Source organism: Armigeres subalbatus, chromosome 3, assembly GCF_024139115.2.
Source record: "Armigeres subalbatus isolate Guangzhou_Male chromosome 3, GZ_Asu_2, whole genome shotgun sequence".
In the NCBI taxonomy this organism is placed as follows: domain Eukaryota; kingdom Metazoa; phylum Arthropoda; class Insecta; order Diptera; family Culicidae; genus Armigeres; species Armigeres subalbatus.
Window position 1 is genome coordinate 363,854,468 of NC_085141.1, and position 23,946 is coordinate 363,878,413.

The 23,946-nt window shown below is 37.5% G+C and overlaps 1 protein-coding gene across 6 annotated transcripts in view; it reads left to right on the forward strand.

The window, feature by feature from the left end:
* Positions 1 to 23,946, forward strand: part of LOC134226306 (protein kinase C-binding protein NELL2-like) — a 383,009-nt gene that overhangs the window by 310,983 nt on the left and 48,080 nt on the right. For 4 of the 6 annotated variants that reach the window (XM_062706998.1, XM_062706997.1, XM_062706999.1 and 1 more), the window contains exons 3-6: positions 13,223 to 13,373; positions 14,063 to 14,354; positions 21,518 to 21,673; positions 21,739 to 21,961. In XM_062706998.1, coding sequence (XP_062562982.1) covers positions 13,223 to 13,373; positions 14,063 to 14,354; positions 21,518 to 21,673; positions 21,739 to 21,961 — 822 coding nt within the window. Of the gene's footprint in view, positions 1 to 13,222; positions 13,374 to 14,062; positions 14,355 to 21,517; positions 21,674 to 21,738; positions 21,962 to 23,946 lie in introns of those variants that run through there. The other 2 variants (XM_062707002.1, XM_062707003.1) reach the window with 2 other exon arrangements.

A 23,946-nucleotide genomic window follows, 5' to 3' on the forward strand; every position in this document is an offset into this window, starting at 1 on the left:
AGCTACGAGTACTGCGTCTCAAGGACGATTTGGATTACCCGGAATATCTCAAAACTCAAATCTCAGCTGTAGATCATCATATTGTCGGCTCTAGGACAGTTTGGATGACGCAGAATATCTCTAAACGATCTTAAGGTTTTGTGGTAATTTTTCAGGAGATGTAATGGATATAATTGAATGCATATCGAAGCTTTGAACAAGGCTTCTAAGCAGCTGTATACCTCATGTCCTGAACTTGAGGATAGTTTGGAAGCCTTAGAACGTCCAAGGAAGATTAAAAATAGATTATTTCATATCACAGTAACTCTACGGATACTTTTGAATAAAAATCGATCGTAAACACCGGCACCGGTGACAGAAAACTAATAATTAGGGTGGTTCAAAAACATTGCTCCGCCACGCTCAGTCGATTTTATTTCATATTTTGGGTGTCGTCCGATGGTTTGGGCTGGTTTGAATAGGGGCTTTCCCTTACCATGTACAGGTCGTTTCAGGTTTGTATGACAGTTGATACCTATGGTGAGGTTGAATTTTACATTATTCTAATTGTGGCACTTCGTCACTTGGTGAGCGGGGAGATCGCCCGCATAATCCTGCGCCATATCAGAAATACAATTTATACAGTTTTTGATGATAAATTTCACTATATTCCATACTTATAATCATATATAAAAAATATAACCCTAGTAACATTTTGGTTTTATACTGGTTTTATGACACTCCTGTAGAGTAAACTATGGTCTTCAAGAGCGTTATAAAACTTAAAATGTTACTTGGGAAGTGAACTTCTATGTAAATGATGTGGAGCCTACGGTATACTGTTATCGCCTAATTAATTATTTGCGTAATGGGCGGTTAAGTATAATTCACATAACAGGAGGGTCATTTTCCAGAACATTTTTTTTTTTTTTTGAAAAACAATATATCTTGACGCAGTGATACGCCGTGATACGTCTTGACGCCGTTTCATGATAAAACATATATGGGATTATAAAGATATAAAAAGGTGGTACCATATCGTTTACTGTTAATATTTTATTCTTTGAAATCAGTTTCGGATGTTTTGTTATAGAAAATGCTGTGTAAATTTATTGTATCAAAATTTTTATTATAATTATTATCATATTTTAATTTCATGCACTTTCATCAATCTATGAACACCTGCCGGGTCAGTTTGCTTTCCATTGGAATTTGCCACAGCTGTCATGGTGTATCTTCATGTTGCCTGTGTGACGAGTAGTTCAAATATTTATTTTAAAAGGAACTTCAGAAATCAAATCAAGAAATTTATATATTTACTTACCGGAGCGAATGAGAGCGAAAATAATCTTGCGCTAAATGACAATCAGCAGAAAATATAAAAAAACATAATACAAAAAAAAATAAAACACACAATAAATTTATCGACACAACTGAGTCAATGACTGCTGCTGGGGCGTATGACTGGATGAAATATTCAAGAGCTTTTACTCCATAGACAATGCTTATTGAATCGTCGTTTCAGTAGTTGGTAGTCGATTTTAATCGAGGTTGCGAATCTTTAGTCATGATAAGGCCGATACAAATATTAAATGCCTCCCCCCACGGTTTTTTCGCCCAAAAAAAATATTTTGAGGGGGCAACAAAAAAAAAATTCGGAGGATATTCAAAACATTCTTTAACAAATCCGAGGAGTTTTATCGATTTTTTTCATTTTAATATTTATATTGTCCCCCCCCCCTTGACCTTTTGGAGACCAGTAGGACATAATTTGAATTAAATATTTGTAACGCCCTAATTAGGCTTCTCAGAAGGCATCAGTGAAACGTATAATTCAATAAAGTAGCCAGAATTCGTCTGTGGCGATATGTTTTTGATTTTTGTTGTTTTAATTTCAAAGCCTACTCTCCATTTCTTTGCCCTAAAAGCTTATTGTCAAGTATCTGAACAGGACAAGATAAATTATTTCTAAGTTAAGTACCTTTTACCACCTCTAATTTATTGATATTTCAAGAGGTGGACGGATTTCGGTCCCACACGGTAACATTTGTTGCAACTCCGAACTGAAAATGCTCTCAAGCATTGTTGAAATTGTCAATAATTTATTTTACAGGTTTTGTTGTCATCTCAGAATTGTGAAAATTGTAGATTTTCAAACAAATCATTCAATTAGAAAGTAAATTTCTGTCGAAAAAAGCAATTTACAATAATTGAAATTAATGGATTTCTTAAAACTAATATTTTAATTATTATACACGTTTTGTCGCCTATAATGGGCATGTAATGCACCAACGCCATTTGAAACATTAACCTTCACTAGCATGACAAACAGCTCGAAACTAAATACTATTTTATATCCTGACCTAGAATCCTCACAAGCATTTTACTGCGCTAAATCAACTTATACAATGCAACGCAAAGAATCAAGAAACAAAAGAAGATCCCATTTTATTCCCCATGGCCTGAATTCCATTTCAATTTGGATAAATGATTACAAGATCGTATCAACCGAGTGCAGGTAGCGTGCCTCGAATGAGAAAAGCATTATCAATCCTACCCTCAACCGTCATTCCGTAGTGACATCCCGGCCAATCAGTGTTCACGCCATCGCATCGCAATGCTGCTGTAGGCAGCAGAATCGCCATCCGTGCGTTATCCATATCTAGGTACAGTCTACACGTTGTTGGGCATGTACCGCCATAGGTTCCTCCTCCGCGATCGTAGGCATAGTTGCCTCTGCACGGAACATATGCAGTCGCATTAGCAGTGTTGCAGCAGTTTTGTCGCCTTTCGGCATGTCGAGCGCGAGCGAGTGCCGGCTTAGAGCAACCGCACACACAGGCAGCGCGCATGCAATATGCAAATTAGTGCATTTGTGACAGTGATAAATTGCGAACCAAGAGATCGGGATAGTTTCTAGCGGCTCCGGTGGCGATAGTAGAGCCTCAGAAGTGATGGGGGATGGCGCTCTGTAGGCCGCCGCAAAACTCTCCGCGGGTGGCACACACGGTTTACTAGCGCCACTTACAGCAAATTCGCTTTAATCTTGCTGACTACTGTTGTTTGTCGCTCACTCTACGGAGCAAGTAAGGGAGAGATTTAATGGGAATTACAATCACTACATGTTGTGGAACAATGATAGAAATAGGACTATAGACTATAGTGGTGACCCGATTTTGTCTACCCTTGGTTTTATTATCTGAAATCTGCATGAATATACGTTTGGAAGCCGGGTTCGATTATTTTTAATTTGACGATTGGATATACAAAGAGATAGAAACTCTTACAAGCTTAAACTGCGTTTCAATCGTGAAAAAAATGAAATAAAGTAAGCCATTTTGAAACGCCAGAACTTTTTATGTGGTAATCCAGTTTTGTATTATTCCAAACGATCCATAAAATCAGCTCGACACTGTATCGGTCAATCCGTGGCCAACAATGGCGGCCCACTTTTATTGTTGCTGGTGGGTGGGTGGTGCATCAAGAATATCAAGACATCATTTTCAGGAAATTAAAACAGGCAGATTTATTACCATTACGCGTAATCCTTATTACGAGAGTATGACCATTACGGCTGATCCCCAGCTATTGGCGCCATTGCTAGGAATGTCAGTCAGGATGTTTAATAGCTTTTGAGTGGTGCCGCTTATTTCCATTACTACTCAGCTGCAGGCGGCTGACAAGACGTTTATAGATTTGGTTATGATAAACGACTTGTCTGATTGAATCGAAGGCGCGAGTGATTGGTGGCTCGAGCACCATAAAAAAGATCCGAATGTCGTGAATAATTCATTTTGTATTTATATGTAAATCAACATGGGCAAAAATCAATTAAGTTTCCTGAGTGTGCCGTCACACCCAGTCTTGTACCATTCTACCAGTTCAAAAAAAATCCGGGTCACTTTAATTCCCATCAAATGATTTAATGCCATTCCCACGAGACAGCCCAACTCTTTAATATACCCATCAAATATTTCACTTAGTAAACAAATGTCCCATAGCTTGCCATAAATCACCATCATCATTCCCATCCTTCGCCGTGATCTTCATACAGTGAGTGTTTCTGTTTCTGACTATCGTCGTGTATGCATTCACTCACTTCCTTCGTCTGTTAGCCGTCGGTAGCTTTTTGGTCACGTCTTCAGCATTGCCCCTGAAAAATCCCGGCCCGTCGCTGTATCAGACACAGCTGCTCCGAGAAGTGGCAGAAAAATCTCAAAACAAGACGGACGTGCTCTCGTAGACCCAGACCACCAGATGAAGACCACCAGTCACTAAATAGAACTTACGAGACGACTGTTCATGTGCCATGAACGAGTGCCGCGCCGTTCCTTCTCAGTGGTCGTCGGTTCCGCGTAACGGATGAGATTTGTTTTCAAACATAAATCACCTCGACGACAGTAAAGGCCAATTTCGCCATATTAAAGAGACATCATATCACTTTAAAGGCAACAACGGCCGTTGAGCAAGGGGCGTGTTCAGTCAGATTGAATTCCGAATCTAGAGGAAAAACATGATTTGTGACATCTCATCTTACTACTGAAAAATTGATATTTATTAACATGAAGGATTTTACGGCTTTGACAGGTTTTTACTATGGAATACAACGCATCTTCTTCAATGGCTCTACATTAGGGTGCCAATGAAAATGACATTTTCGAATTTAAAAAAAAACGACATTGCTCACAAGCTTCATTACCCCGAAATATGACCCTATGCCAAATTTGAGCTCAATCGGACATGATTTAGGGGTGCCTTAACATTCATCAATATTTTGAAATTTTTACCCATGAAAATTTTCCTAAGGGAAACCAAAGGAAAAGTCAAAAATCGAACTTCTGTTTCTGATGCCAAATGACTTAAAAATGCATGAAACGTCAAGATAGAGAGTTTTTTTCAGATGATGAAAATTTGTATCATCGAATTTTAACACCGAAACGTTTTAGTGACCAAAAATATCCCCCTATGCAAAATTTGAGTGCTCAAAATTAATCAAAACTTTTTTTTTCTTCTTACAAGGGAGAAATAAATTTTTTGCTTTTTTCATGCCAAAGGACTCAAAATGCATGAAACTTTGAGAATAATTTTATGAAAAAAATCGAAGGTTTTGGGACTTCAAAAAAATTCTTATGGCGAAAACAATTTTTCATCGAAATTAAAAACCGGACGTTACGCAAACATTTCCTAAGTCCTAAAATATGCCCCTATGCAAAATTTTAGTTCCATCGGGCATGATTTAGGGGTGCTCAAAATCTTACTATCATAATTTTGAAATTTTTGTGACTTTGAAAACTTTTGAGATCAGATTTACGGAGAAAATTATCAGATTGCTAGGCAATGTTTATTACACTGAGGCTCATTTTTACGCGGTACCGCATGAATTCAAAACATAACATGTAAAGATCAAGAAAACTGATTATGTAGAAACACGGTTCATATCATTAAGCAACTTTTTTATCGGATTTTCATGCTTTCATGCTTTTTTAATCATTTGGCATCAAAAACAGAAGTTCAATTTTTGACTTTTCCTTTGGGTAAAAATTTCAAAACTTTGCTGAATTTTAGGCACCCCTAAATCATGTCCGATTGAGCTCAAATTTTGCATGGGGCCATATTTTGGAATAATGAAACTTGTGAGCAATGCCGTTTTTTGAAATTCGATAACAAATTTTTTCCCATACATTTCATTGGCACCCTACTCTACATTCCAACTGGAACTTGGCCTGCTTTTCAACTTTGCTCGCAAGGCGAGGCGTTGATTTGGTTGTAATAACTCATATATGACCAAATTTGGTCATATATGAGTATCATCAACTGATTTACAACATGTGTGTTGCTCGGGTGGAGACCCAACTGCGCATAGCATCCTTAATAAATGATTAATATAATATATGAGAGTAGCATTTCCATAAAATTTATGGAATAGCCGAATCTTACCGAATAGAAATTACGAAAAATTCAAATAACTTAGTCTAGTCTTGTCTACACAAGCACAACAATTTTGTAAAATAATCCAGGAAAGGGATAAAATCGACTGTATCAGTCACTTTTCTTGTCAATATTTATGTTTAGAGCACATCAAAAATGTAGTTCAAAGATAAAAGTGGCCAGGCCTACTGTGCAGCGTTGCACTATGGTCCAGGATGCAGATTTATGCTACCAAAAATAGGGTGGCCTATCATGTAAAAAAAATAGATTTTTTTTATTTCTCGGAATACACTGTACTGACATGTTATGTGCTACAAAGTTGTAGCGCAGCTTATTCCAATAAATTTAGCTAAAAAAGCTTTTTTCTGTTGCTCTCAAGTTGACTGATTTAGAGAAATTGTACCTAAATGGATTAGGGTGTACCTAAAAAAACATTATTTTTGATCTACTTTTTTGTTTTAGATTTCTTGTAAAAGTCGTCTTCGGGTGACTTTTAGAGCTCAAAAAATGCAACTTTTGATGGGTATGGTAATATGCTCAATATCTTTTTCCGACCAAAAGTTATAATCGTTTTTCTGTCAAAATTACATTTTTTTCATAAGTTGACATCTCTGGTTAGGGCGGACCAAAAAAAATATGTTTATACGGCATTTGAAGAAAGCAAGGGCTGCCTTTGCGAGTTTAAGAAATATCTGGAAAAACAGGCAGATAAGTGAACGCACCAAAATACGAATTTTCAACTCTAACGTGAAATCCGTGCTGTTATACGCTAGCGAAACATGGTGTGTATCAGTGGAGAACACTCAACGGCTGCAGGTGTTCATTAAGAGATGCCTGCGGTATATAATTCGGGCCTGGTGGCCTCACAACTGGATCTCAAACAACGAGCTCCATCGTCGTTGTCACCAGAGGCCGATAGCAACAGAAATTCGGGATCGGAAGTGGGGCTGGGTCGGCCACACTCTACGTAGGGGCGGAAACGAAATCTGTAAGCAAGCATTAGACTGGAACCCAGCGGGACATCGCAGCAGAGGCAGACCCAGAGGCTCATGGCGGCGAAGCCTCAATAAAGAAATAAAAGAAGTCGACCGAAATCTAACCTGGCAACAGGTTAAAGCGATAGCCGGGCATCGCTCAGGATGGAGATCTTTCAAGTCGGCCCTTTGCACCACCGGAGGTGTACAGGATCCATAAGTAAGTAAGTAAGCATTTGAAAGAGCACTTCATATTGTTTATTATTATTGTATTGAATATTCATATTCAATTATGACATAAAATGTTCTACAAAATTGTAGCGTAGCTTTTTTTCAATCAATAACAACAATATTTATGATTTGGAATAATAACATCGTCTGTATCTTCTTCCTTTGTCGAGTTATATCAATTTACTTAGAAAAACATTACTTCAGTAAAATTGGTAAAAATTGAGATAAATGAATAACATATCCCATTTTTTTGACATAAATCTTTCAAATGCCGTATAAAAACATTTTTTTGGTCTGCCCTAAACGGAGATATCAATTTATTGAAAAAGTGCAATTTTGACAGAAAAACGATTATAACTTTTGATCGGAAAAAGATATTGAGCATATTCATCCATCAGAAGCTGCATTTTTTGAGCTCTAAAAGGTCACCCTAAGACGACTTTTTCGAGAAACCTAAGAAATCTAACGAAAGGAGTAGATTAAAAATACTGTTTTTTTTAGGTACACCCTAATCTAATTAGGACATTTTTTTCTAAATCAGCTAACTTTTTTATTTATTATCAGACTAAGGCCGGAGTGGCCTGTGCTGCACATAAAAGTCTTCTCCATTCAGCTCGGTCCATGGCTGCACTTCGCCAACCACGCAGTCTGCGGAGGGTCCGCAAATCGTCCACCACCTGATCGATCCACTTTCCCCGCTGTGCACCTCGCCTTCTTGTTCCCGTCAGATCGTTGTCGAGAACCATTTTCACCAGATTACTGTCCGACATTCTGGCTACGTGCCCGGCCCACCGCAGTCTTCCGATTTTCGCGGTGTGAACGATGGATGGTTCTCCCAACAGCTGATGCAACTCGTGGTTCATTCGCCTCCTCCACGTACCATCCGCCATCTGCACCCCATCATAGATGGTACGCAACACTTTCCTTTCAAAAACTCCCAGTGCGCGTTGGTCCTCCACGAGCATCATCCAGGTCTCGTGTCCGTAGAGAACTACCGGTCTTATAAGCGTTTTGAAGATAGTCAGCTTGGTACGGCTGCGGACTCTATTCGATCGGAGCGTCTTACGGAGTCCAAAGTACGTAAGATTTCCAGCCACTATGCGCCTCCGAATTTCTCAAGCCCAAGTACACGAATTTTTCAACCACCTCGATTTCGTCACCACCGATAGAAACTCGTGGTGGGTGGCTTACATTGACCTCTCTCGAGCCTCTTCCTATCATGTACTTCGTCTTCGACGTGTTGATGACTAGTCCAATCCGTTTAGTTTCGCTTTTCAGTCTGATGTAGGCTTCCTCCATCCTCTCAAAGTTACGTGCCATGATATCAATGTCGTCGGCGAAACCAAATAACCAAACCAAATCAGCCAACTTAAGAGCTACATAAAAAGCTTTTTGAACAAAATTTATTGGAATAAGCACCGCTGCAACTTTGTAGAACATAACATGTCAGTATTCCGTGAAATAAAAAAAAAATATTTATATATTTATATAATATTTTTCTAAAGCACCATAATGATGGCCTTACTATTTTGAAAATTTTTGAAGAACAACATTTTTTTTCTAAAAAATATGGTTTTGGGGTAAAATGCATCTTTCCGCGTAAAACTGTATCCTGGACCACAGTGCGTTGTTGAAAATAACTTGAGAAATAATTCTTAGCTTGATATAACAATTAAGCCATAGAACGGGGACATCTTGTATCATCCGTTCCATTTACATTATTCCATTACATGATGAATCGTTGCACAGTGGGAAAAAATGTTCTTAAAACGACAAAGAAATATGTAACTACGGAACGCGACGATATTGATCAAATAAAATTAGTTATCCTGACGCAGACATTTCTAAGGGAGCGAATAAGAATGGTTTCGTGGGCCGCACATATGAGTATTATGCCCGTTTTACCCGAATTCCCCATTTTAACATAATTTTCACCGCAATTTAATCAGTCTGTTCTTTATATTACTAGTATAAATCAATAAACGAAAGCTTTTTCTAACGATAAAAAGTATGGGGAAACAAATGGAAAGACTTATTTTAACCTTAAGAGCCTAACAATGCCAATGTTGCCTTGATTTCTCATTTTGGTGGAAAAAATCAACAATTTGTATCTCTATACATTATTTTTCCAATACACACGGAAGTATTTAAATGAAGAAGGACTGAAGAAACTTATGGGACATTTAACTTTAGTAATGCGAGATGTTATAATGTCCATTTTAGTCGAATTTCTCATGATAATCGAATATTAAACACCTTTTTTGTGTAAAAAATCAAGTACAGATCTCTTTTAAATTAAAATGAATTTCAAATTGAGTTTTTAATAAAGATAAAAATTCTATATTTAAAATATTTCATCATGTGCCTCATAATATGTATTGTTGCTAAATAACCTATAAGTTTTTTCGGGCTTCAGTCGTATGAAGTACTTGTAGGTTAAATGGAAAAAAATGTAGAGCAATACATTTATTTCTGGTGTGTTTTTTTCACAAAACAATCAAAATAGGCCTTATTAGATTTTCTAGTCTCAAATAGGGGAAGCGCACCGGTTTTGGCCAACTTAGTGCCTATTTTGGCCAACCCTGAAAAATACATATTTTTCCTAAATAATCGATCAGTTAAAAGCAGCGTTGAATCGTGAGGGATATATCTCTTGTTGGAACTAATAAAACCCTCCCGAATTGCTTTATTTTTGGAGTTATTCGCAAAATTGGCCAAATTAGGAACATGGCCAAAACCGGTACAGTTCCCCTATGTCTTTCCATTCATAACATCCTCATACTTTTTACCGTTAGAAAAATTCTTTGTTGACTGATTTTTTACTTATATTATAACGAAAAGAGTGAAAAAATTCTGATGAAAATTATGTTAAAATGAAGAATTCGGGTAAACCGGGCTTGATATTCATTTGTTCTGCCCTCGAAAACATTCTTATTCGCTTCCTCATACATTTTTGCGTCAGTCTAATTTTATTTGACCCATCTCGTTGCGTTCCTTTGTCGCTTCATGGACATTCACCCATATTCTTGTTTACGTACGAACGCACTTTCGATCGAAAGTTAAAGCGCATTCTCGTTTACGCCAGCAATATCAAATGGAGAAACAGTTCGAACGAATCGCATTCGTTCGAAAGCATCGTTCGTCCGTAAACAAGAATAAGGGTGATTTTCTTTCCCGATGTGCGTTGGTAGTGGCTCAGCTAAACTGGATGTTGTCTAATGGGATCAAAAGTGGAATGGATCGAGGCTTGGATTTTATAATTTTGGTTAATTGGGCTAGGTGTACTAGTTGTGGCTATAGCACCAGTTGTCGCACTAGTGCTTTATATGCCAAATGACCAATCAAATCACCGCAAACCAAGTAGATATCGATAAAGCATATTCATATGACACGATAACACCTTTGATTTCTACCAAAACAAGCAAAGCATAATTGTAAAAATTGATTTTGCTTAATTTTTAACGTCCTTTGCACCAGTTGTCGCACTAGTGGTCCCAATTTGGCCAGTCCCATAAGAAGACAATGGGATTTGCCAAATAAGGAACCAAAATTAAGAATAGTGCCACAACTGGTGCATGCGTTCCTATTATGGATTAATCAATTTTAAAAATAATAACAACATTTATTGTGATTTTCACAGCTGTTCTAAGGAGCAGGAAGTAAAATCTTTCGCTTGATATATAAAGTCCACCCACATGCCTTTTATTTATTAATTTTTTAAATAGTTGTTCTTATGTATGGCGATAATTGGTACACCGACCCTAGTTAATTAGGATATTTTTCCGATTGATCATTAGGTCAGTTCTTCCTTTTTGCCTTTATCGTACAACAAAGTTGTTCCGAAAGGCTATATGACCACTCCAATAACAAAGTTTTGATAGGAGGCCCGGAGACCCATAGAGTTATATACCAATAGACTCAGCTTGACGAACTGAGGTGATGTCTGTATGTGTGTATGTGTACAAATTTTGTAGTCACGCTTTTTGGAACTTAGCATGTCCGAATTACTCGCAACAGGTGCCATTCGACGGAGAACCCTGTCGCATTGTTTGCTAAAATTGGCCAGCTTGAACTATGGGATCAGAAGTTATGGCCAAAACATTATTTTTTATGCGCAAAACACGCTAAAAAACATTTATTCATATTTTTAATTTTTTTTTCTGGATCGAGAAAGGAACCAACACCGCTGGGTGGATTAATAAGGGTTTTTCTGTTTATTTTTCTTTTCTTTTGTCTACTTTCCTTCTTCTTCTTTTCTTTGTTAAAGTTACAATCAAGTGGTGGAATTGAATGGGATAGTACGAACTCGTCTAATGACAAGTAAAGACATTCCACTAAAAGATCGAAATAATTTTCTTATTAAAATTGCTTCCTAGTTCCTCGACGAGTTCTCTTCTTTCATGTTCATGACTGAATTACGGTGGTCTTCATTTGCTGACATCACTTTCAAGCCCTCGCTGCAACTACAAAAGTCGTACAAGTTGTGCTGAAAATATTAGTTTTTTAAAACTAGTTGCACAAAATAATATTTTCTGTCAAATAAATAACATAAAATCTATCATTTAGTATCAATGTGTTATTACATACATATCATTATTAATCACTATATTCAACAACCAATTTATTTGCCATTACTACCAATTTGGTTTGCATATCCTCTATTTTACGATAAATTAAGAATTTCTTACGATCTTTACATAATAATTTGAACAACTCAATTCACTTTCCCGATTACATCTAAATGTCGAACAAGAAACAGTAACCTATTGATTTGAACGTATCGAACATTTTTTCTAAACACATTTCCCTTTCATTTACCGCAAAAGTCCAACGCAACCGACCGAAGAAATTTACATACACCGTTGTCGCAGCTCATTTCCAGTCATTTGCTCGATCTTCACGACTTCGGTCAACCAAACAAAGTAATAGGAAACAACTTGTCCCATGTTCGGCACATGCTTCGCCGGCCGTGCATGGATAAAAAATGACTTCAATAAAATTCAAATTACCGGCCGCTTTCGGTCGTGCGCTGGCCTGGAAGCGCAAAAACCAAGCGCACTCGCTTAGCCTATTACACACTGGACGCGTGGTAATTTGTCACCTAAGTACCAATAACGCCTTCACACATTCAATTGGCTGCTTTATGGGCCGGGGATAGCAGTTTCCATTTGTGTTTTATTGATCGCCGATTGAGCTGCAGCAGCGGCCGATGTAGTGCATATACCTTGGAGGATCCACTTCAGTCAGAATAGAAATTTTACCGGGATTCATGCCATTAGTAAGGACACCTATCGGAATAAATTATTATCTCAACTCTAATTCTATCACGGAACGTGTGGCACAAAATCTAAATTGAAAACAATTTGTAATGTTTTCCCACGCGGAGATCGCGGGAGGCGCAATTAATTTTGCCATTAGGAAATGCTTTGAAACAGAGGTGTGAAAATACTGCACACGGGGAGTGACATTGTGACATTATTCATTTCCTCCCTGTGGCTATAAATTAAATCGCGTGTGAAAATGCGTTCCAATGCACTTTGAATGAACAAGTAAGTAAAAATTAGGCTCTGGGTCTTTAATGTCACATCGAGCACGCAACATTGACAATGCTGGGAGTTGCTGGGTTTTAAATTAACCTTCCAAGGATCAAAATTCCGATTTATTTAATCAAGTTGTTTCAATCCAAGACCATAGATAGCCTAGTATGTGAAGACAATTACAGAGCCTGAGATTTCTGGTTTCGTTTTTAATCTACTAGGGAAAGTTCTTTGAGTAGGAAACATTCTCGAGAGCTGCATTGGTATTGGAATCAGTTAATGACTACTGCACTACATTGAAAGCATTGAAAACACACTTACCAGAAAAACGGAAACTATAACTCAACAATTCTGGAAGCTGGAAGCGAACATTAGGCTATAGAAAATATTGAAACGAAAATGTTTATAACTAGTCTCCATACGCAATGCCTTATCCTGGGATGATTGTCATCAACGTTTGTGCACCATGTATGTGGAATATTAACAATAGAAAATCAATACAATTCCTTCCTCAAGTTCACCGCAACGAACTCTTGCTTTTAAATCCATTTCGATGTTTTCTTTCGTTTGCAGGTGGCGATCGAAATCTTGTCCTTCCGACATCGGTTTTTCACCGGGCCGTGGACCAGATGAAGCGGACGTCAGATTTTACGTTTGCCGTCGTCCTGAAGCAGGAGCAAGCTAACTCTGGGACCATCGTTTCCTTTTCAAACGGAAACAATAGGTAGGTTTCTCGTTCAATTCTATGTCGTTTGATGTTCTATTTCCTGCTTTCTTCCTCCGGTCCTGTCCCTGTTATTTAACAATCCCCGTTCCAACACTGCCGCACCGACTCCTTCGTTGATTACTGGGGTCGCCTTCCATATTCGTGCCAAGCCAACGCTGCGCTACATTACTAGACCGGTCGGTGCCAATAAATTCTTAACTGTCGTCAGCGCAAGCAGAAAGGAAAAGTTTTCCCCCTTGTTAATGGTTCCCGAGGGGGAATCATTAATGAAGAATCATTGCAATAAAAACTACCCACGTCAGCCGCCGGCGTCATTAGCTCCTAATTCACTTATTCATTTGCGCTTCCCTGCGTTTATTGTCCTGTCTCGATTGCCCAGTAATCATCGTTATAATCGTTGGTAACGGTTAAAATCCCACAGGACAAACCAATTACGATTACACTAGTTTACAAAGAGAAAGTCTGATCAGATTCTTAAGTTTCTTTTTCATTGAATATTTTTATTCAAATTTAAATATAGTTGTTGAAAAAAATATTAGAGAAACTAGTGTTCTTGTAAAATTCCATTTGTTTCCACCTAATTCCAATCCTACCCTCTTGTACCCGTACCTATCGAAACAACGAAACTTTCTATCTATTTTTCTAATCCTAATCGAAACAATGTAATAATTAATATTAATGTTAAGGTATTTAGAATTACAATCAAGTGGAAGACGTGACGAAATACGTTTTCATTACACACACATAACAGCAGCGGGCGCGACGCAGACATACACCGAGTCCTTTCCGTATCGGCTCGCTGACGACGCCGAGCACAAGGTGGCGCTAACGGTCAGCGGCACCGAGGTGCAGCTGTACATCGACTGCCATCCACTGTATAAACGAGTGACACATTTTTTACCAGATAGAAATTTTAGTGCTTCCAATATGCAATTATTCGTCGGACAAAGAAACTCAAATAGTCATTATTTATTTAAGGTGAGTCTGCTAAGGAGAATTATTTTTGGGGTAAGCAATTGTTTAAAAAAAACCAAATCCAAAGACTACATTTAGTGGAACAAGTGGAATGTCTTACAAATCTAATGAAAATATCGTGTTATTTCTCAATTTACTGCGCATTTTAGGGGTAAGGCCTTAGCTAAGCAAACACAGCTAGCAGATGCTATCGTTAAATTACAGGAAATCTCAATAGTATTGTTATATTTCACATTCACAAAAGTAGTGATGTTTTGTTGACGGAAAACTAATAGAGGCAAAACGCCTATGAGCTTGCAGCTTTTTAGAGAATAATGTATCATGCGTCCGCTTTTATCTTTTAAGAACTCATGAACAATTTGGGGCATCCACGTGCATGATAGAACCACAGAGAAACAGACGTCTCACTCAACATATGTTCCATCGTTCACCTTTTCAACGGAAGATTCAAATTTTTGTAGGTGGTCGATCGGCCACCGATGGCGCTTCCATCGATTTCGCTTGTGTTTGACGTTTGCACACTACCGCCATCTCGTTTCCGATTGTCCAATCACAGTGCATTTAGCATTGGGCGATAATGTTTCCGTGACGATGATTTTAATTGCATTTTGTTCTAAGTGAGACGTCTGTTTCTCTGTGATAGAACGTTGGCCAATATCTAGGCTAATATCAGATAGTCGGAAAATTTTACTGAATACAAGACTGAGGCATTTCTGCATTTGTATTTGAAGAAGAAGAAGAACATCGGTCCTAATACGGACAGCAATTTGTTCTAAGCAAACACAATCAACGGATTTCACTGCGATGTGTTGCAGTTCCGATTTGACGGCAAATACTACTTCATCACTTTTACAAAGACTGGGACTATTGAAAGTGTTACGCATTGGTTAAGTGACTGCCCATTTTAGGAAAGTGATAATATTTTCTCTTTTCTCCGTTGACTCGAATCGCTATTTTTTTTAGCGTGGATCATTTATTTTATGCACAGCACTTGCGAATTAAAATTAACGTCCCTACAACTTTAATTTGTAAGTGCTGTGCATAAAATAAATGATATTTTGTTCGTACAAGGAAAACGGAAATCATTCCAAATCAACTCATGTGTACATTTGTTGAAGGGAATCCTCAGTTATAGTGTTGAGGGATATCCCATACGTTTGACGATCAATTAAGTATGCTAAACGAAAGTTTGAGCAGAAAAATGTTTTTTTTTGCGCTTGGTGCAATTTGGCTGAGCCCCGACCAAATATCATTGAAATGTGCTACTAAGGGTATATGTATTTCACTAGCAGAAGTATTGAGCACCAACTTGGTCAGGTTCAAACATCGCATCGTATGATAGGTGTGTACAGCAGAGGCTTAACAACCGTCTCTGACAGCATTCAATACAACCACATTCGCTATGATCCCGGGGCACTGGAATTTTAAGGAGCACGGCCGCAATTTTGATGAAGCAAGTACTGGTACTCAAAGTGTCAAACTAATGTAGTTGTTAAGAAAATTATTTTGAGCTTTTTAGTGGAATGTCTTCACTTGTCATAAGACGAGTTTGTACAATCCCATTGAATTCCACCACTTAATTGTATCTTGACAGATACGTATTTCGACCTCAATAGTAAGGCCGTCTTCAGTGTCTTGTACTTGAAAGAAAGATACAATTAAGAGGTGGAATTCAATGGGATTGTACAAACTCGTCTTATGACAAGTGAAACTAATGTAGTTGATAAATCAAAACATTCTCTACAACATGACACACAATTAGCGGTATTTAGTATATTGGTATGTATAGGGAAAACATGTTTGGGGAAGGGTCGTTTGGCCGAAAGCCACTTGGCTGAATACAACTAGGCCAAACAAACTATAAGGCCGAACGAATCATTTGGGGAACACATTTGGCAGAAAGGGTAATTCGGCCGAATAGGTCATTTTGGCCGAAAGGGAGAGATGTCTCACTACTCACTTCGCGCTTCGAGACATCTCACTTCTCACTCCTCATTTCTCACTTCATTTTTTTACAGTGAGAAGTGAGAAATAAGGAGTTAGAATGGAGACGTTTCCCTTATCACTTCTAATTTCTCACTTCTCACTGTGAAAAGATAAGCCAAATGACCCTTTCGGCCAAATAACCTATTCGGCCAAATGACCCTTTCGGCTAAATGATCCTTTCGACCAAATGTTCTTTTTGGGAAAATGACCCTATTGGCCAAATTATCCTGGTCTGGTCTGTTCGGCCAAATGGCTTTCGGTCTAATGGTCTGTTCGGCCAAATGGTATATTCGACCAAACAACTCACTTTTTACAGTACAGTACAGTACAGTAAGAAATGAGAAGTGAATAGTGAGACGTCTCACTTCTCTCTCCTCATTTCTCATTTCTCACTGTAAAAAGTGAGTAGCGCGAAGTTAATAGTGAGACGTCTCACTACTCACTCCACGCTTCTCATTTTTTACAGTGAGAAGTTAGAAATGAGGAGTGAGAATGAAGACGTCTCACTTCTCACTCCCAATTTCTTAGTGAATAATGTGAAATAACTGTGAATAATGAGAAGTGAGAAGTGAGACGCTTCACTTTTCACACCCTTTTTCTCACTTTTCAAATGACCCTTTCGGCTTAATGACTCTTACGGCAAAATGACCCTTTCGACGGAGTGACCCTTTCGGCCCAATGTACTATGGTCCAGGATATAGATTTACGCGGAAAGATGAATTTTACGCCAAAACTATATTTTTTAGAAAAAACTGTTGTTCTACAAAATTGTTCGAAATAGTAATGCCATCATTATGGTGCAACCAAGAAATAGGGTGGCCCATCATATAAAAAAATTAGATTTTTTTTTATTTCTTGGAATATTGACATGATATGTTCTACAAAGTTGTAACGCAGCTTATTCCAATCAATTTTGCCAAAAAAACTTTTTCTGTAGCTCTTAAGTTGGCCGATTTAGAGCAATTTTACTTAATTGGATTAGGGTGTACGTCACTAAAACAGTTTTTTGATCTACTTTTTTTGTTTTAGATTTCTCGAAAAAGTCGTCGTCAGGTGACTTTTAGAGCTTAAAAAATTGCAACTTTTGATGGGTAAATATGCTCAATATCCTTTTCCGATCAAAAGTTATAATCGTTTTTCTGTCAAAATTACATTTTTTCGGTTAGGGCAGACCAAAAAAATATGTTTACACGGCATTTGAAAGAGAAATTCATTTTCCTTATTATGTCAAAAAATTGAAGATATGTTATTTTTTTGTCTCAAGTTTTACCAATTTTACTAAAATTATGTTTTTTCAAAAAATAAATGATATAACTCTACTATGGAAGAAGATTCATACGATATTCTTATAGCAAAACACGCGTTTTGAAAAGCCCCAAAAGTCTTTAGAAGGTGACATTTGTGAAAAGCGAAAAATAAAAAATCTACAGCTTTAGCACAGTTTTATCATTATCATCGTACTGCAAGATTTACGAGAAAAGATGCATTTTCGGCCTAAAGCATACTTTAAAGAAAAGAAATTTGTTCTACAAAGTTGTTCTGGATACTTGAGTCCTTAATATAGAGTTACCAAAAAATAGGGTGAAAATGAAAAAAATGTGAAATTTTTATTTTTTTTATTCTGCGGAATATTGACATAAAATGTTCTACAAAGTTGTAGCGCAGCTTTTTTCAATCAACTTTGCTATATAAACTTTTGAAGTAGCTCTTAAGCTCACTTGTTTAGAGTAATTTTACTTACCAGAATTAGGGTGTCCCTCAAAAAACAAGATTTATGATCTGCTCATTTATTTTTTTATTTTTCCCGGATGTCACCTTCTGAAAACATTTGGGGCTTTTCAAAACGCGTGTTTTGCTATAAAAATATCGTCTGTATCTTCTTCCGTAGTCGAGTTATAACAATTTATTTGAAAAACTATGATTTTAGTAAAATTAGAAAAACTTGAGATGAAAAAATAACAGATTTCCATTTTTTTAACATAATAAAGAATATGAATTTCTTTTTCAAATGCCGTGTAAATATATTTTTTTGGTCTGCCCTAACCGGAGATATCAACTTATGAAAAAAATGTAATTTTGACAAAACGATTATAACTTTTGATCGAAAAAAGATATTGAGCATATTTACCCATCAAAAGTTGCATTTTTTTGAGCTCTAAAAGTCACCTGGAGACGACTTTTTTGAGAAATTCAAAACAAAAAAAGTAGATCAAAAATACTGTTTTTTTTTAAGTACACCCTAATCCAATTAGGTAAAATTCCTCTAAATCAGCCAACTTAAGAGCTACAGAAAAAGTTTTTTTGGCAAAATTGATTGAAATAAGCTGCGCTACAACTTTGTAGAACATAACATGTCAATATTCCGAGAAATAAAAAAATATTTTCTAATTGTTTTTTATATGATGGGCCACCCTATTTTTTGGTTGCACCATAATGATGGCCTTACTATTTCAAACAATTTTGTAGAACAACATTTTTTTCTAAAAAATATATAAGAAAATTATTTTGAGCTTATTAGTGGAATGTTTTCACCTGTCATAAGACGAGTTTAAACAATCCCATTGAATTCCACCACTTAATTGTATCTTGACAGATACGTATTTCGTCCTCAAAAGTAAGGCCGTCTTCAGTGTCTCGTACTTGACTCGTCGAGTCAAGTACGAGACACTGGAGACGGCCTTATTTTTGAGGACGAAATACGTATCTGTCAAGATACAATTAAGTGGTGGAATTCAATGGGATTGTATAAACTCGTCTTATGACAGGTAAAATTCATCTTTCCGCGTAAATCTGTATGCTGGACCATAGTGCAATGACCTATTCGGCCAAATGCCCCTTTCGGCATTCAAATGTCTTTTGGCCTAATGGTCTGTTCAGCCAAATAACTTTCGGCCAAACAACTCACTTTTTTTAGTGAGCAGTAAGAAATGAGAAGTGAGTATTGAGACGATTCACTTCTCTCTTCACATTTCTCATTTCTCACTGTAAAAAGTGAGTAGCGCGAAGTTAATAGTGAGACGTCTCACTACTCACTCCGTGCTTCTCATTTTTAACAATGAGTAGTGAGAATGGAGACGTCTCACTTCTCACATTATATTTCTTACTTCTCACTATGAAAAATGAGCCGTGAGAAATGAGTAGTGAGGCGTCGCACTTCTCACTTTTCACAGTGAGAAGTGAGACGTCTCACTTTTCACACCCTATTTTACACTTTTCGAATGACATATACGGCCAAATGACCCTTTCGACCAAATGACCCTTTCAGCCAAGTGACCTATTCGGACAAATGACCCTTTCGGCCAAATGACCCTTTTGGCCAAAAGACCCTTTCGGCCAAACAGCTTTCAGTCTAGTGGACTTCGGCCTTCGGCAAAATGGCTTTCGGTCAAACGGCCCTCGCCCATTTTTATATATATAGAAAAGAAAGAAGATAAGATATGAGATAGACAAACCTGCCCGATGGTACTCGGGTTGTCAATCGTTAAGTAATTTCAGATTCGCATTCTAGATTGATTTCAGTTAAAGCTTCATGGTTCCATACCAACTTCAAAGGCGATGCGGAAAGCTAGGAAGCAACCAATCGGATTTTGACACTTTTTTTGCCTAACCTACATAATTTTAGGTCTAGTTTTGTTACGGCCATGCCAAATGCGGTAAATATGAGGACAAACCCAAAAGGCCTCTTCCCCTAAACACAGCTGATTCCAAGACGAATAGATTTGTGAGGAAATCTCGCAAATCGATCAATCCGTTTTGTGAGTTATATTGCCTCAAAGGAAATGTAAACACATTTTAAATATATAAAAAGATAGATATTTATCTTATCCTGTTCAAATACTTGACAGTAAACTTTTTGCCCAAAGAATAAAACAAAAATCGAAAACAATTCACCACCCAGACAAATCGCAGTTTTATATGTTATTTGTTTGGGGCTCTGCTATAAATCGCACCAAGCGGCGTTTTGACTGTCTTGCGATGATTGCTCGTAAAAAGAGCACAAATCAATATTCACATCTATGTATGCGTTTACTATAAAAACAATTTCTTTGATTACTGAGTCAATAAATATTCAATACAGTTTGCTAATAATTAGAAACACTACCCGTTGTTCTGTGCATATAATTGGGTGACTTATCATTGGCACTTAGTGTGGATTAGCAGAACTCCGACCATTTGTTCGCGTACTGACTATAATTCTACCAAATGTGACAAAGTGACTGTATTCGAACTGCATATCACAATAAATAAAACAAGGGTAAGGTTCAATTCATGAAGTAATTATTTCAAGGTTTTTTTTCAGAAATAGACACCAAAATTCCTATATTAATTGCTGCCAGGTTGTTTTTTCTGGTATTATTTGAGGTTTGTCTTCTTTTCTTTCCACTGTTTACTATGAGTTTGTATAGACAGATTCGGTTTTTCTACTTAGAAACTTTTTCTTTGAACATGAAATACTGAATAAGTTTTCTAGAAGAAATTGTCCGTAGATACAAACCCAAATAAGGGAAATCAGAAAAGAAAATATGTAGATCTGGTTGAAAATACGAAATCTTTTGTAAGCGCATTTCCATGAAAAAAGTCCCAAATTTTATTCATTTATATCGTAGCTGAAGCTATCCACATGTACACTGACCCCACAATCATGGGTCACACACTAATATGGGTCATTTCCATTTGATCAACATGCAAAATAGAGTGACTTATAATTGTTACAAAGTGACCCATATATGTGGGGTCGGTGTACAGTCAGTCTAAGCTTAGCTATATCCAATTTTAGCTAAATAATTTATTTGGAAGGAAGATCCAAATTCACAGAGCCATGGGTTTATAACAAGTAGGTGAAAAGTGATGCAATATTTGAAAGACACACATTGAAGCTTGTTCCACTATAAATGTAGTCTGTCAATAAAGTGATAGGGCTGCTAGGTAGAATAAAATCACATTTCCAACAAAAAATAATAAACTGCGTCAGCCCTTTCAGCATTATGATTACTCATTTCCAAAAGAAATCGAAATATTTTGCACAACTTCCAGCCCATCTCTAATCGTTTCCGTTTTCCCAACTGGACTCTCGTTCTTGTTTCTTCCCTCCCCCCATATCCGAAAAAACTCGTCGCTGACCATCCATCATCATCGATGTCATCCGTCAACCGCAACACCGGCCACAACCACCTCAACAGGGTGATTTAAAAGATTTACGTATTATCACCGGCCCGTACGGTTATTTATCACAATGTGAACTAATGGATGCACAATGCCCCACCTGCGGGCAGTACTTAGAGTTAGAAAATGCTTTACTAGATTTAAAAGAAATGATTACGCATTTAACAAGAAGGGTGAGTATTAGCGAACGTTTTATTGACCTGACACCGTTTACTAACCCATGTGCATTCTCCATTAGCTAGTGGATGCAGAGAAGCGCGTTTCGAGTATAGAGGAATGTGATTGTAAAAAATCATGCCTAATTAATGGTACAAGTAAAAACGATGGTGATATATGGGATATAGGTTGCAGTCAGTGTAAATGTGAGCGAGGTAAAGTCACGTGTGGTCCAAGACCATGTCCAGAGGTTAAGTGTAAACATCCAGTATTAGAGGAGGGTGAATGTTGTCATAAGTGTTTAAGTAAGTATACGGTTATCGGAAAAGGAAGTGGTATACTAAGAACACTCGCCCCCTTTTTGGGTCGTACATTAAGATACAGGTGCCATTTGTTTCTCATTACCTCCAATCAGTTTGCTTTTTGTAGAACTTGTTAGCCATTCTACTGCTGACACTCGTTGAATCAATTCCTACATGGTGAGGTAATTGGTTTTCAATAGCAGTATGGACATTGAGTTTTATCTGCGATCATTATCGAACGACTAAACACTAATCCTTTATTTTACGATGTCTAAATTAATTATCTATTCATTGTTCTGCGACAACTTCAGCAAAGGTCCTTAGATAGAACGATTAGGGTGTGGCTTTCAATTTGAAATCCTTACAATGGGAACTTCTACTAAAGTAATCTCGATTAATTCACAAATTTAGTAAAATAATTTACCAAAAATAGAAAAAAAAATCAAGTGTGGCTGCTTGATTACCGTTTCATCGGAACACTCTAATTGTCTGATCAAAACAAATCAAATGTCGTCATGCTACTCGATCAGCTGAAAATGAGTCGCAATCTGATGTAGATCCTCGCCCGGTTTCTGCAACGTGAACAATCGCAGTACGAGCTCACTTTATGACCACTAGATTATATTATATCTCTTAATAAAGCTCCGCAAGCCAAGGGGAAATGCACACGCGAATGAAATACTACCATCTTTTACGATCCTACGTGCATTTTAACGTTCAATACGGCCCCCCACAAACACGAACTCATCCCGCCCGAACCGGCACCAGACCGGCCACCAACAATCGCACCGTCGCCAAACAAACAGTCAGAAGCCAGGCTACCCCCGACGTAACTACGTGTACCTGTCAATAAATTGTCATTCGCTCGTTACGCCCCCTCATTCTATGCCCTGCCAATGTTACACCAGGGGAGTCTCGGTTATCTACACCTCTATATAGGTGGTTGGATCCCAATCTTGGCCAGCCAAGCAGGCAGCAGTGACTATTTACGAACAGAGATAGCTTTTAAAGTGAGACATTAGAAAAGTTGCGTTATGCGTTTGGTTTGCCGTCTGTGTGTCCCGGACTCCAAAGGCGGATGATGGTGGCTGACCTGGGAAATGAAATGCTTTTGGCATTGAGCTTGATGGCTTTTGGTAATGAGAAATAATGGCACCTGTACCATGGGCCGTAAAAGACTGATGATTGGGTCGATTCGAAGGGTGTGGACTATATGGTATGTGGTACGGTATCAATAGCAACGAACGTACAAGCTTGAACTGCAGAGGGGATAAATAATGAACAAAGTTGATAGAAATAATGATATTAACGAATTATCGATGCATAGTTACTAAAAGTAATAATTAAAATAAAGCATTAAATGACAATAGACTATAATAGACTATGAACGAAATAGTAGTTTACGCAACTATTTGCAAAAAGAGATTTTTTTAGCACGAGTTGTTTCGGCATGCCTCGTTGGATAAATACGACAAGTGCTGAAAAAATCGAGTTTTGAAACGCTATTTATTGCAATGACAAAAATACAATAAATCTGCACCAAAATTGCACAATTTAGTTACATCTACTTATGTAACTATACAATTTAGTTACAAAATTATGATGTCATGTTCATCAAACTATTTCATTTATTACAGGGTGCAGGGTACAAACAATGTATTCTATTCAAGCACTTACTTATGGTTAGCACCCAAATGAGTACTATAATGGATTTTTTGCAATTCCTGATCATAATACCTGGTTTACAGTTCGTCTTTGAATGATAAAACGGCCTACTTTTCCATACCAACGGAATAGGTGCTTTAATGACTATTATGCAACTTAAATGGGTGCTATAATGAAAAACCAACATTGGAACAGTAGTTATATGACTACATTTTGCTAAATCAGCTTGAATGAGTGGATATAACATCAAAATTTTCCAAAGGCAAGTCCATCTATCGCTTCATAGCTTGTCGAGCTATGCAATTTGGCACGATAAAATGGAA